This window comes from Melampsora larici-populina (genome assembly GCF_000204055.1).
Source record: "Melampsora larici-populina 98AG31 unplaced genomic scaffold MELLAscaffold_8, whole genome shotgun sequence".
Taxonomy (NCBI): Eukaryota; Fungi; Basidiomycota; class Pucciniomycetes; order Pucciniales; family Melampsoraceae; genus Melampsora; species Melampsora laricis-populina.
Window position 1 is genome coordinate 175824 of NW_006768772.1, and position 15036 is coordinate 190859.

A 15036-nucleotide genomic window follows, 5' to 3' on the forward strand; every position below is an offset into this window, starting at 1 on the left:
TGGTGAAGGGAAGAAACCTAGAACTTCGTGCCGTTTATTATGAATTGGAAGACCCAGGGCAGCTATTCCGGCGTTGACAATAAGACCGATCTTGTGACACATGCATTTGATGTGCATGGTCTCAGGATCCCATGAGTAATCTGAGCTATAGCCATCGTGTTCTTGAAGTTGATGATGCATCTCGGCTGCCAATGTCACGTTGTTTGACGCCGAGTCAGTCGTATGAGCTAGCATGTAATAGATCAATATATATCATGTCAGCAGAAGAAATGAGAAAGTAAGAAGAGAGAAGATTAGAAAAAATATAAAAGATAGAATAGATATAAAAGACTTATCTTCTTGTAGATACCATGTTTCTTCAGTACAGTCACCAAGGGCTCTGCAAGCCAAGCACCTTTATGATGATGAGCAACTTTTTTCCGGGTTAGATGGCAAGACACATAATTCCAGTCGTCGTCGATATAGCTAGCAACACCACCAATGAAAGCCCAAAGATTCCCTTTTACCGTCCAAACATCGTGTGTCAATGTGAATTTTCCTGGAATGGACTACATGAATATGAAATACAAAGAAGAGAAAGACAATTGTTATATATTTCAAAATAATGAGAGACCATAGGAGAACTACTCACTTCTAGCTCCCTGTAGACCGTGTCTCTTAGATTAAGATGGAGATTTTTTGCCTCCTTGGTGGTCCACTTACGGTTGTAAAGCCGGGCATCAGGTCGAGCATACCAGAAAGCTGCTTGAAGCATCGAGTCTTCTATTCAAGACCATGGCAGGGCTTGCCGTACCTGCCATAGTGTCAAGAGCTGATTGAAAACCTTCATATCGAACTTGGGAGTCACTGTGACAAAGTTATTCATTGTTGAAACTTTGTGGGTGTCTGCTTGTTTCTTGGCGTTGACCTCGGCAACACTCGGAGGAAGCTTGCACCCACGAGCAATGACTTCCTTGCGACGGGGGCAACCTACCTTTGATCTTCCTTGCTGATTGGAATCATCACGGTGAATCTTGAGATTCAATAGCGTGGTTGCATGTCCTCGGCAAGTTTTTCCACACCAAACACACTTATAGTCAAAAGGGAATTCTGGATCCTAGATTGAAACAAGAATCAAACAAACATCAGTCATCTAGGATTCATAAGGTAAAGATTGAAAAGGAAAACTAAGAAACGAGGATCAAGATAATACAAAAACATAATCAGGTGTTACATCTTCTGAACCAGGTGTTGGTTCCTCAAAGTATATCTCAATAGCATCATAGACTTCCTCCTTGCGTTCCGGGTTGGCTTCAGATTTCTTTGATTTTTTACGGATCCTAGCATTCTCATTGTCAGAGTCTTGGCGCAGGTCTCTGGAATGACCTTGGGTTGATACCGAGGGAGCGACACTCTAAAGAAATAAGAAACATAACTGTTTTAGAAAGAGAAATAGATAGATTAGCATTATGGAGATCAAGCACTTACTTGGTTTCGATTTGAATCTCCCGTAGCAGCGGTGGACGTAGACGCGGTGGGAACAGCCTACAAAAGACAGAAACAAACTAAAGTGAGAGATTTGAGATTGGGAAAGTGTTGTGGGATGAGAAACTTACTTTCTTTCCTTTCGATTGGGGAACAGAGGTCTTCTTCTTTTGTTCAATGCCACTGCGGTTGGATCTTGCAACTGGTTTGGAGACGATCTGACTAGCTGGTTTGGAGGCGATGTGACTGACTACGGTCTCGCATTCAGATCTAGAGGTCGATCGGCCTTGTTTGCGGCCAGTTGGATTGGCCGCAGAGCTTCCAGCCAACGGAGGAGGTTGCAAAGAAGGGAGAAAAAGTCCACGTCGACTGTCCTGAGACGGTTGAATCATACCTGGTGTCAATCGGAGAGGAGTGGTAACACGTGAGGTGCGACGAGGTTGTGAACAATCACTTTCACAACCAGAGTCTCCACACAGTTTGGAAAGGAGTTGATGAGAAGTTGAAGTGAAACTTGGAGAAACCAATTGATATATCTATGTATTGAAATCAGGTGATAAAACGATTTGAAACAGATATTAGAAACACATCATAACAAAGATCAGGAAGAGATGGTAGAGGTGAAGAAGACCCTTACGTTCTGGTTATTGAAGGGATATCAGGAAATAAAATGAAAGGATTCGAAATTATTAGAATCCAAACATAACAAAGATAAGGAGGAAAGGATTGAAAACAAGGGTACACTTACATCAGTGGGGCTGAAAACATTTGACTCTTTCAAGATCGACCATCCGTTGGTGTTGAGGGTTGCGGTCCGTCGAGTGAGTTGATGATGCAACCAGTTGGTCACATCATCATCGTACATGATTGGTGGTGAGCTGACCTATTGGTTGCATCAGCTTGGACAATCGCCGATAACGGAAATTCTTCAGGAATCCTCATGTAACGTGCCGAAATATGAAACCAAGGCTGTCACAAGAATGCCAACGTAATTTCACAAAAAAAAAACCCGTGACATAGCTTGCTAACGTACCTGTAAGTACGTTAGCAAAAACGGCCCCGACCAATATCGTAACCCAGTTATGGTACAACACGTTACACATTGAAAATAACGTAACCGGTCCAACGTTGTTGAGAGTAAAAGTACAAGTGAGGTGAAGGACCTTGAGAATACAAAAGAAAAGAAGAAATTGGGGGAGGTTGAGAATACAAAGAAGGTGGAGGAGGTTGACAGTACAAATTAGTTTGTGAGTATGGTCCAGCAGCAGGTTGAGAATACGACGACAATGAGGCAGAATGTGGTAACAATGTTCCAGGTGGTGGTGGTGCACCTGATATATCTTGCCTAGCGGAGGGAGGGTATGGTAATCACGGGGTAGGAAAGCAAGTGTCAAGATGTGATGGTATGATTCCGCTCGGAGTTGGACTTGGATGTGGATGGATCATGTGGTTTGTTTGAATAAAATGAGAATTTGGATGTACATGTACATGTACAGCTTCGGATGTCACCGGCTGTTGTGGGGGAACGGGGTTTGGGTGGTCCATACTGTACACTATATCAAGTGTTAAAGTGGGAAAGATCGTGTGTTCAAGTGAATGGATTCTGTGTTGAGAGTGGGATGGTTGATTTGAACAGGTATGTATGAACTGAGTTATTACGGGGTTCAGTGATTTAAAGTTGGGATTAAGTGATAGAAGTAAGAAAATCAGACAAGGAAATTGAGGAAGAAAATCGGACAAGGAAAGTATTGTGAGGGAGAGGGGAGGAACTTCTATATGAAGCGTATTGCTGAAGGGCCAGTGATGTTTGACATGCAGGGGTCGGTCCAGCGCCAAACAATTTGGGAGCCCTTGCAGTTGTTTTCTTCATATTTGTTGCCCCATCAATGGTGAAGGGGCTCCAAAGAAGTTAATTGACGTTCCAAAAGGGGCTCATTCGTGTTTTGGTGCCCGGTTAGGGAGCCCTTGATAAGCCCACCTACCTTGTCCATAACGGTATTAATCTTGTGTCAAGCAATACCATTCTCAGCCAAGTAATCAATCAAACCCTCCACAGTGGTTTTCTTGACAATATTTCTGTCCTTGTATTGAGCCCAATTACTGTAAGTTGTGACCCACTTCAAAAGCAGACTCATTGCACTTTCACCTTGATCATTCTTGTCATCTTCCCACCTCACTGGTGCCTTTCAAAATGAAGTAGGTTCCATGGTCTCATTTGTTGGACTGAAACCAAACAGAAACAATCTTAGTATAAGATGAAAGAGAAAACAAAGTCCGACAGAATCTTATAATAAGATTGAATGGATACAGTCAGATCTAAAAAGCTTTCATTACCTGAAACCAAACAGAAACAATCTTAGTATAAGATGAAAGAGAAAACAAAGTCCGACAGAATCTTATAATAAGATTGAATGGATACAGTCAGATGAGAAAGAAAAGAAAAACTACAAATGACTGCAAAGAGGTTCAGGTTATAAAGCAAAGAAGAAACTACAAATGAAATAAAATGATGTCATGATACAAATTTGGAAATGAATATGACATCATGAAATAATGAAAGAAAAGAAATGAAATAATAAAAATGTATTTGTAATAAATGTATTTTATCAGAAATGACTTTTGATAGCATAAAAAGAAAAACACGAAAACAAAGAACTCCAACATCATTGGAAGGTTCTTCAACAACAGTAAGCTTAGTACATTTATTTTATTTCCAGTCAAAAGTGTTTTTGGTTTTGGTATCTTGCTTGTTGTTGCTTTTTGAGTAGATGATGACTGAGGCTTCTTTTTTTGTTTACTCTTGGCAGTGGGCTTTGATTTCTTTTGAATAGATATGTTGGATGTTTGGGACACAGAGGCCATCAAAGCAAACAAAGATCCAAAGCCAGCCAGTTGCAAGAGAGGTGCGGGATAAATTCCTCAGGTGAAATTGGGGGACACCGGGTTGATTTGGAGAGCCTGAAGGGTGGAAGGATAAACTTGAAAGGTTAAGGGGGTTAGGAATGGAGTTGAAGTTTTTTGAGGGGAACTTGGTTGGCTGGTGGTGGGTGTGCCTTTGGTAGATTTAACTATGAGAGCGGATGCAGAGTTTGATTGGGAAGTGGGGCTGCAGGGAAGTGAGGCTGCAGAAGCTGCAGAGGGATTTTTTTTGGCTACAGAACGACAGAAACAAAATTCAGGTATCTGGGGTTCTGTGTGACCTTCTGGCAAACTGTCTGAAAATTGACAGATTTGATATTTGTACACCATAAATATCAACTGGCTACCTTGAAAGTGTAGAAAATGCAAAAACTATGAGTATTGGAGTCAGTTTCCTAATATTCAAAGGGTTGGAGTCAAGAATGAAGATTTAGAAGGCACTGACTTGACCTGATGAAGGGGTTATAAGATCAATGAGACTTTCTGCCTGTGATGATTTTGGAATAGTTAGTCAACAGGACCAAAATTTTTTCTTGACTGACTATTTTGATGGATGTGAGTTTGGTGTGATTGATCTGAGATTTCAGATAGCAGTCAATTGTTGGTTTGTTTGAGCTGAACCAAGTTTTGATGGTTTAGGCAGTTGAACTTGAACTTTGGCTGAATATATATATCACAAACAGAACAACAGAAAGAAAATTCTGGTATCTGTTGTTCTGTGAAACCTTCTGACAAACTCTCTGAGAATTGATATTTGTACACCTTGATTGTAAATCTTTCTACATGGATAAATAAGGTTTCCAGATTTTTTCAAAGATAGTAGAGATTATGAGACTTTGAAGGTGTGCATCAATAATCAAGCATTTTCTTGGAGAAATTGGAAACTCACCACTACAGCTCTGTACAGGGGTGTAGATATGTGGGATACAAAGTAGAAGCCGGGCATGTGCCCGGAATTATTTTGGCAGTAAATTTTGATTTTCTGGGCAAAAGTCCGGGCCCAGAATTCAAATTTACTGCCAAAAAAAACTGGGCACAAAGCCGGGCACGTGCCCGGCTCTACTTTGTATCCTGTAATAGTACCATTGGGATCTGCCAGAAATTGTGCATTTTTTTATGTGGAGAAACAAAGTTTCCAGAGAAAAGGAAGCTTTTCTGAAGTTGCCATGCAGTTTCTCGGAAATTTACCTGAAGTTTCTCTGAAGTTTTCATGAAGTCCCCATGAAGTTGTGGTAGTCTCTGGCCTGCCAGAGCCTAGCTAGTAGTAGATGGGGGCTGTGATCATTCCTTTGGTTGGCCAACTTGTGGTTGTACTCACTGCAGAACTGATGGAGTATTTGTTTCAATACTTGGTTAGCGCCACACTATTTGGATTTGTGGTATTTTCCATTGTTGCCAGGAGGGTTTTTACTTGTAACCTTTGCCGTGCAAGTGAGACTGGGCTATCTTTTGAAAAGGAACTCTATGTTGAGTATGATTCTTAGTTTTTGATGGTTGCCTTTGATACTAGGCGCAAGGTTTCTTTTATTTAAACAATGTTTAGTATTTGGATTTTTTGAATGATAATGTTCATTGCTGTCTTTGAAACTAGACACAAGTTGTATCAGAATTTAGAAATATATTTTATGTTTTTATAGTTAGCCTCTTAAACTTTGGCTTTGGTTAGTCTATGCTCGGAGGCTGACAGATATGAAAGTTTGCTTATCACTTTGATGCGTTCAATAAGTCAAATTACCAATTGGAAGTAACCTGGCACGGTTTTGCAATAGCTTTCCATGGTGAGGGTGCATGAGGAATCAGGATGAATGAGCGTTACTCGAAAGTTGAAAACACGTACAGGCTTTTCGTTTCGGGTTTCGGGGTTTGCCCTCCACCCTCTTCTCTCGTCCATCGTGTTGTAGAGGTGAGGTCAGTTGAGATTGAAACTGTATTTTTATTTTAACCTGATTGAGTACATACTGCATTGTTGAGTTCTTCCCTTTCTCAACAATTCTCAAACTACAACAACCACTGCTCCTCTCAACCTCGACCAACCTCACAATCGACGAACCAACCTCAACTTAACTCGACTCAATCCACCTTTTCAAATTCCAGTCTCACTTTCGAACCTTTCATTCATCGACTTATCCCATAAATCATCTGAGATGGCTACAAGTTCAGCTGGTGGCCTATCCCGTCGTCGTGTAGGTGGAGTTGCATCTGCTAGTTCACCTGCTACCAGTGGTCGTGCTGGCTCGCCTGATTCGAATTCTACACCTAACACTATCAATAATGAGCTGAGCTCTACCATCAAAGGATCTAACCCTTCTCAAAGACCTGAGCACCTCAATCGAACCAACTCATCCGCAAATCCCGGTGATAATTCAACTAGTAATCATAAAATAGCTTATGATCCCCGAGACTTGGATGAATCACAAGAAAACTCATTAAATCCTAAATTAACTGTCATGGAAGAAATCATTTTACTGGGACTTAAAGACAAACAAGGTTATTTATCATTTTGGAACGATAATATCTCTTACACACTTAGAGGTTGTATAATTCTTGAATTGGCCTTAAGACATCGGATTGCTATGGTTCGAGATCCGAATCGAAGGAGGTTTCCATTACCTGATCGTTATATCGAGGTGATCGATGATAGACTGACAGGTGAAGTCTTATTAGATGAAGCTTTGAAAATGATGAAAGTCAGCGAAAAGATGAGCGTAGGAACTTGGATTGACCTCATGTCTGGTGAGCCTTCGTATTCTCAAACGAAAGCACCAAGAGGCCAGATCATACTGACTATTCAGTGTAAAAACAATTTTCACGGACAAAAAACGGTTTCACTCGAATATAGGTGAGACTTGGAATGTGATGAAGATTGGTTATCAACTTAAACAAGTTCGTGAACGACTTGCAAAGGGACTAGTGGATAAAGGAGTACTTAGGACCGAGAAACGTAACTTTTTACTCTTCGATATGGCCACTCATCCGATCTCCGATTCAACCTTCAAAGACGATGTCTTACGTCGTACCCTATCAATTCTCACTTCTCGCACGGTTGCGATTCCTAGTACGGATCTTTATTCATCTGATGTACGTTATAGGACTTTAAGAGCAGTTTGTATGGTTTGTGCGGCTTTTGCTGCTAACGTACTCGAAAACGCACTGGTCCACCTCTCTTACGATGCACGCGAGGCCGCATTTCAAAAATGTGATGAATTATTAGCCGAGTTCTCACAGTGGCCTTTCGGATCTACCCCAGCTCATGCTCGTACACCTGGAGGAAGTGTTGGAGTTGGGACTGGTGGAACAGATGTGACAAATGCAAACTTGGTGGAGATTGGTAGACTAAGTCGAGCAGAGATGGTACCAGGCGATGAACTTCAACTTGAGGTAGTCTCAGCTGTCTTACATGTGTTTAGTAAGATGTTAGTGTTTTTTATCTTCTCTTCTTTCTTTTTAAACCTATCAATTCAAGGTACTGACTTTGAATCTTCAGGGACTCTTTATTATGAGAAATACGTATTGATGATCGGTGACCTTTACTCCAACCTTTTTCTCAATTTCCTTCGACATTCTCTTCCTTAATCCTTCTAAGCCTTTTTGCAATTTCAACGCACCCATCATCAATTTTTCCGTATGTGATTAGCTTTTGATTCAAATCGATTTCATTTTACATTTGATTACATCCTCGAATCAACTCAATCGATTTTTAGGCTCTTGCCTTTCTTTTGGTTGATCATCAAAATTCATGTTCTATCTCTACCGTTTCTTTTTTGATGATCAAGGTTCACTTTCATGTCTTTTATGTTTGCCTTTTAGGTGCTTTTTGTGTGAGTTTTGAATGAAGATTTTGAAAAGAAGAATCACCTTCCAAAGACAAAAGACTTTACTCTTCTCTAGTTTTTTTCCGTTTGTTTGCCTGTATGTTATTCTTTTATGCTTTTTTGGGGTTCAGTTTGGAGTGATAAGTTTCACGATCTTTTGATTTTTACAAGATAGATTGGGGTATTTCTTACTGGTTATTAATACTATGCTTTTTTTGGTGAATGCTGAAAAGGTTGTGAGTATAGCTATAGATCAAATGAATGTTTTATTTACAAATACCAGTCTCAAGAGTCAAGACTTGACACACCTAGTCCATAATGGGCCTGGTCAACCCAACTTCAAGCAGGTAAACTTCTCAGTCATGACTATTCTTTGACAACTACTGTATAGACAGATCTCTGTATATTAAAACAGTCTCCATTTAACTTCAGTGAACAAGATAAATGATGAATGCAGACTGTTTGCATTATAGGACTGTTTCTTCTTATTTGTTCAAGTCTTATCTTGGCAGATGTTTCCCACCCCACCCTGCTCTCATGGAAGATTTCAACACTTGGTTCTCTGTATTAGATACAATACAGCTCAGAGTCCAATCAACAAGAAAGACATCATCACACTGGCTGACGCCCACCATGGTTGTAAGAAGGTTGGCAAGGGCATCTTTAACACGGAGATTTTTTTTCTTCTTTTCTTTCAAGCAGTGCTGGCCCAGCCAGCTGGGTATATGAGTTCTGTGCTCTGATCTGGACGTACCTGAGGACCCTGAATATGGAACAAGACCTGTCAAATCAGTGTGATCTGCATTGTCCAGCAATGGGCAATTGTCAATGCTCTTGTCTCAATGCACGTCAACAAAACATCTGTCAATGATATCTTACTACTTGAACAAACTTACAATCATCATGTAATTCATGAGTGTGAAGACAAGTACAATCAAGAGTTGAAGGAGGAAGAGAGAGCAACACTTTTGATTTGTTGAGTAAGGAAGAGTCTCTGAGTCTCAGCCTCTGGCATAGCATGCCATCTTTGGAAGGCAGCCCTGGACTCAGGATCTTCAATGGGGTTGGTAAGCTGAGGCTTGACATTCAGATCCTTGGGGATTAGACTTGACAATTCCAGTGTTGTACAAGTCTTGTATTGGTTGAGAGAAGCATCCCTTTCCCTTGTTGACTAAGGATGATGTCCTCTTTCAAGGAGCATCTGGGAAAGAATTGGCCAGAGTTTGCACAATAGGGCCTTCCAAAGGTGATTTGGGGTTCTTGTACGTGGTTGGAAATTCAATGGCTTTGGGATGGTTTTCTCCAAAGCTGTCAATGTCAAGGTGATATTGAACACACAGAGGGGTAGTGAGAAGTTGAGGGTTTTGGCCATCCTTCAAGGTTTGGAGGTAAATTTCTTGATAACCGTTGAGTGCCACAATTTGTTCTTCTCTCCATAATTTGGTGGTCTTGTTGCATTGATTGAAGTATACTTGAGGCAACTTCACTGCATCCACTGGATACATTCTTGATGTCAAGAATGGTACAGTTGTTTTCAAAAAGCTTGCCGCTAATTCACCGCCAAATTGCTCGAGTTTTGCGGGCAAATTTCGGCAAGCTTTTTGAAAACGACTGTAAATCATGCCAGTTTGTCTCAACTCTGTCCCAAATTTACTTGAAGTTTGTTCCACCTGCTGAGTATCTACTCAATGAAGGCTGAGAGATGGAACTGTTACGGTCGAACCGGAAAAGGTTGCCACAACAGCGATTTTGAAAACTTGAGGAGGACCGTGCGCCCTGTCACCGGGAGCAGATCCTGAGAGCCGGGTCGCCGTACCGGACACCTCCAGGAAAGATCTTGAGAAATTCATTTATGCACATTCTGCATGCAGATAGTTATCGAGGAACCAATGAAGGCCGAAGGATACGATTTCAAACCACACCTTTACGTCCGAATCATCAGGCTCGATGGGGGTCCATCGCTCCCCCCAGAACGACTTTCTTCCCCTCAGGTCATCAAAAAATATCTTTGTCGCCAATTGTCTTCGTCCTACCGTTTTCACTCAGCCACATCATCGCTTTGCCAATCTCACTTTATTTGATCTATTCAAACAAAACATCGCCACTATGTCAGCTCAACAGACTTCTTTCATCGCTAAAAACACCCAGAACTCATCTGAAAATGAGCACAACGGTCCGTTGTTGAGGTGAGGAGGTATTTGACCCATTGAATTGTCCAATAATCAATCTGACTGTCTCGCTGTCTTGTAGTTTTGCCAATCAACGTAGCGAGCATGGAAACACTGGCTACATGAACTATGGATTAGGCCACCAAGCTCCCCCGGTGATGACTCAATCGACTTACAGTGAAGTTTTGAAGTCGTGAGTGTGGGTTCCGGAGGATGTGTTGATAGAGACAATTACTAAGCGACAGCATTGATCTTTATAGGCCGTTCGTTCACCCTGGCGTACACGGCATCTCTAGCAATCGAACGATGTCTAACTTGGCCACCAACGCCCCGAGTTGGAATCCGATCAATGCAAGTGGCGTGGTCCCCGGCCCTGGCAACGATGATTTGCCTGTTCTGGACTTCGAGGGTAGTGAAGACCTAGATGATTTCACCTCGACCCAAGTCAATGAACTCGACTGGACTCCGCCTTTCAATAACTGCTCAGTAAGGCTTTTCAAAGCAACAATGCGTTCAGAAGTCGCGACGTCCACCCGCTCCTATGACCATCCAAACACGAGTCAGTTAGGCACCTTTGCGTCAACCGAACCGGATGAAAATCAGCCCGAGGTTCCAAGCAAAGGCAAAGGTGAGTTTCCAAAGTTTAACATGTATGGTTGATACATTTGAACTGACATGGGTCTTGAACTACAGGCCCGTTGGTGGAAGTGAATGTGATGGGATCATATAACGTCAAGCTCACCTATCTGATGTACACCCAAAAGGGTGTGAATCCCCTGAAGATGTCGGTTCAAAAGTTGAACAAAGGGGTTGGCAAATGGATCGCCTATCGAATTGATCCGACGACTAAGATCATCGACATTGACGACAACTCCTTTATCGCTCTCAAGAACATCCTGTTTACTGCTGCCGATTCCATTGATCAAGACGCTCCGGCCGGTGGCAACAGTGCCATCTTCAAATTGGCCGACGCTAGTGGATCCGTCACCATCACGGTGTATATCGATTGACATGAATACTTCAGTTGAAGTAAGGGCCGGAAGCTTACTGGGGACAATGATGTCCAAGCTTTCTTCACTGCGGTTCAGCTGGCGCCATTGAAAGAGGCGGGCATTTCGATTTTGATGGCAGATCCGGCCAAGTCTGCCAAAGCGGCTGACGCGGTATGTCCTCAACCATGGGTCCCATTTCCACACCCGTATGCTGACATGATCTCGCTGTGTAGAAAATCGACATGGCTCAGACTCGACTCAAGGCCATGAATGCCATGAATAACGTCACGGTATCGGATTCTCAACTGACGGATTCACTGCCTCATGACCCTCTTCAACTCAAGCTCGAAGCGTTAATCAAGAAATATGGAAGCCTTGAAAACAATAGCCGCGAGGGTTGGCGAGTGTATAAGCCACACGAGGCTTCAAAGTATATGCAGATGAACTACGAGCACCTTCATAAGTGGGCGCAGGAATTGGTAGGCTGCCTTGGTTCTCAGTGCTAACACGGAATGACGAACTGACGTGCTATCTGTTCAGGCTGAATGTCAAGCAGGTGTCAATTTAGAGAACCCACCAATGTATCTTGAAGGCTTCAAGTGGACCGATGTCAAGCGTCCGTTGTCGACTGCCGCACCACAACACTCAGCCAAAAAGAACAAATGTTCCAGTGACGCGGGTCCGCCTCACGCGCCTGGAGGCTACTCCGAGTTGCAGGGTTATCACATTGCGGTGAATCGTGAAGAGCTGGAAGAGCTTAAGAAGCACTGCAATTTGGAAGAGTTTCTCAACTACGCAGGGATACCTCCTTTTTTTGTCCGGGAATTGGCCAAAATCTTATGGGACCATCACATAGACAGCTTCGACCAATTCCTTTTCCCTGATATCATGAACATTCGTGACGTCTTGGGGCTCGGCATTTCATGGGGTATGGTGATGAAGTTATTCGCGCAAAGTCGTTTGTTTTATAAACAACTCAAGAAGGAGATAATCACCTGCGATCAAATCAGCGCTCGAGAAGGACCTTACAATTTCCCTAAGAGTACTGTAGCCCCCGGAGCAAGCGGGAGTGTGCACAGTTCCGCTCAAGCCGGTCCTAGTCGATTGCCCTACACTCCTGCTCAAGGAGGTTCGAACCAATCTTCCAATCTTTAAGTCTTATGTAGCGTTGGAGACATGTGTGCCTTACCACGTTATTGAGCATCTTTTGCACTCATCAGTCCAAATGTGTGGTGATCTACTTTGTTTCCTATGTCTTGAATAAGTGTGTTTTCTTGGATCGTTATGTCCTCAAATGTGTGCTTTTTCCTGTGCAAACTTGTGGTTTGTTACGATTGTTGTCGTTGTATAGGCAATATATGCCTTGAAATTGATTCATAGCTGATTTTGCCAACATAACTTCATATGAGTGTTTCGATCTCATGCCCCTCCGTGACATCATCGTGTTTGCCAGGCCTTTTATGATTTGTATGCATGAAGCCATTGGTCTCTATCGAATCTACTCATAGGATGAGTTGATGCCCAATGTCTCCTTTCGGAATCAGACGATTCCGAAGGGTTGAGTGAACTTTTTGGGCACTCAACCGGGGGGCAGCGTTGGTTTTTGTAACTTTCTCTCTGTTCTCATTTCTCGAGGTTGATGTGTGACACTTTTGGAAAAGTCTACGCCTTTGTTTTCATTGCCAATGACTCACGGTAAGACTGAAACTTTAAAAACAAAGACCATTTGACATTGAAAAGTCATCTTCAAGGCATAACCCAACGATAACCACGGGTGAAAACAACATATTGCGAGCGCCACTACAAGCGAGAGAGCCATACCAAACAAAAAGGAAAACATCAAGGCACAAAGCCAAATATAAATCTTGAGGGTGAACAGAACATTTGAACAGCTAAGACTAAATTAAAACAAAATTAATCATTGAACCGAGCATTATAGTGCTCCCAATAATGTTCGGTGGTATACCCACTGTTGACCATCAACGGTTGCATGAGTTGGCGTGTCATAACTCGACCCGCTAAACGTATCATATAAGTGGCTTTATCTTCGACCATATGCCATACCTTTTCTCTTTGGAGCCGCTTCTTCATGGCTGCAAAAGCCTTATCAATTGGATTTGAATCAGGAGAATAGGCCGGAAGGTATACCAAAAAGGATCCCTTTTTCTTGACAAATTCGTTCTATATCACCACCGTGATGAATCTTAGCATTATCAAGCACCAGAACCGAGTTCAAAGCGGGGTATGCGTTCATCACAGGTAGCTAACCACAACACCAAAATCAGCAATTAAAACAAATGTAAAAGGAGAAGATCAGGAATAAGAGACGTACCAAATGATGTTTGAGGAACATTTCCACATGAATTCGTTCCACTGACCCCTTGACCACAACTCCCGCAATCATTCCTTGTTCGCCAACGGCAGGCAAGATCGTCCAATGGTCAGCATCGCCATAGCGTTTCGTTCGGACGGTCCTGGTGCCTCGGGGCGCCCATGAGCGTGGTCGCATCGCGTCTCGGCCAACAACCCCAGACTTGTCTGGAAAAGAACCATACCTCATCAGCCTCTCGGTCTCACACTATATTTGTATCAAAGTTAAACACTTACCAATGAAAACAAAACATTCAGGAGGAATTCCTGCGACATTCCTAATGAAATTGGCCCGGTCTCGAATTGATTGTTTGTGATGAACCCCGCGAGTGACCAGCAAAGACAGGCCAAGTCTTTTGTGCAGTTCCACTCCAATAGTAGTTTTAGACACCTTTAAACCAGTCACTAGTTCCAATTGAGCTTGAACTTCATCTAAGTACATATCTGGGTTCTTGAGGACGATATCTCGCAATACACCAAGTTGATCATCAGACAGAAGGTGGGGACGGCCACGGATTTGATAGTCGGCAGGATCTCGAACGACGTTGTTGGTGGTCTGGTAAAGCTCTTTCCAGCGGGCAATTGAACGGGACGATATGGTGTGACGAAGAGATTCATTGATCTTGGCGACGGAATGGTTCTCAAGTGACATTCTAGTTGCGACGAGCTTGAGGTCGGCGGAATATTTACGAAATCCCATTGAGAGATAATGGATGACACTGAAGAACAATGGATTTGGATGACGAAAAAGAAAGAAATCAAAAGGCTGGACTGGGGGAAGAAAGACCAGTGGAGGGAATCGATAGACCCTATCGAGCCTAACGGGGTAGAGATTCTTCATGGTTCCTTGAAAAATATCTGCATGCAGACGGTGCATAAATTACGCAGATGCTTGCCTTGAGATCTTTCCTGGAGGTGTCCGGTACGGCGACCCGGCTCTCAGGATCTGCTCCCGGTGACAGGGCGCACGGTCCTCCTCAAGTTTTCAAAATCGCCGTTGTGGCAACCTTTTCCGGTTCGACTGTACCTTGATTGAGCCAGATTTCCTGAGCCTCAGAAAAGTTCGCTGCAGAGGAGAACAAACTCCCGCAGCTTCAACAAGGCTCACAAAGTAGGGCCTATGCTTCACCCGCATCACCGGAGCACACAAACACCCCAGATTCTATCAGGGGTAACAAACGGTCCACCAAGGGTGCCGCTTGTAATCCTTGTTCACGACCTCACCATGAGAATGACCCGCATTTGAATGCTCCCACTGTGATGAACAGAAAAAAACACCCTTGAAAACCACATCACCTCCTCACAGTGTGG

General features: G+C 42.9%; 3 protein-coding genes across 3 annotated transcripts; 2 read left to right on the forward strand and 1 right to left on the reverse strand.

The window, feature by feature from the left end:
* Positions 1-1180: 1180 nt before the first annotated feature.
* MELLADRAFT_95800 (uncharacterized protein) lies at positions 1181-2232 on the reverse strand (the record flags this gene model as incomplete). The annotated part of the gene is made up of 4 exons (XM_007407311.1): positions 1181-1393; positions 1468-1524; positions 1596-1977; positions 2213-2232. 4 exons carry the CDS (start codon positions 2230-2232, stop codon positions 1181-1183), a joined length of 672 nt encoding a protein of 223 aa, XP_007407373.1.
* Positions 2233-6351: 4119 nt separating this feature from the next.
* Positions 6352-7883, forward strand: MELLADRAFT_74362 (uncharacterized protein; the record flags this gene model as incomplete). The annotated part of the gene is made up of 4 exons (XM_007407027.1): positions 6352-6609; positions 6679-7116; positions 7223-7796; positions 7868-7883. The coding sequence occupies 4 exons, from the start codon at positions 6528-6530 to the stop codon at positions 7881-7883; spliced, it is 1110 nt and encodes a 369-aa protein (XP_007407089.1).
* A 2201-nt stretch (positions 7884-10084) lies between these two features.
* On the forward strand, positions 10085-12510 carry MELLADRAFT_95802 (uncharacterized protein; the record flags this gene model as incomplete). Its single annotated transcript, XM_007407028.1, has 9 exons — positions 10085-10186; positions 10242-10381; positions 10446-10556; positions 10624-10849; positions 10928-10991; positions 11057-11358; positions 11407-11526; positions 11589-11834; positions 11896-12510. The coding sequence occupies 9 exons, from the start codon at positions 10085-10087 to the stop codon at positions 12508-12510; spliced, it is 1926 nt and encodes a 641-aa protein (XP_007407090.1).
* Positions 12511-15036: the final 2526 nt, after the last annotated feature.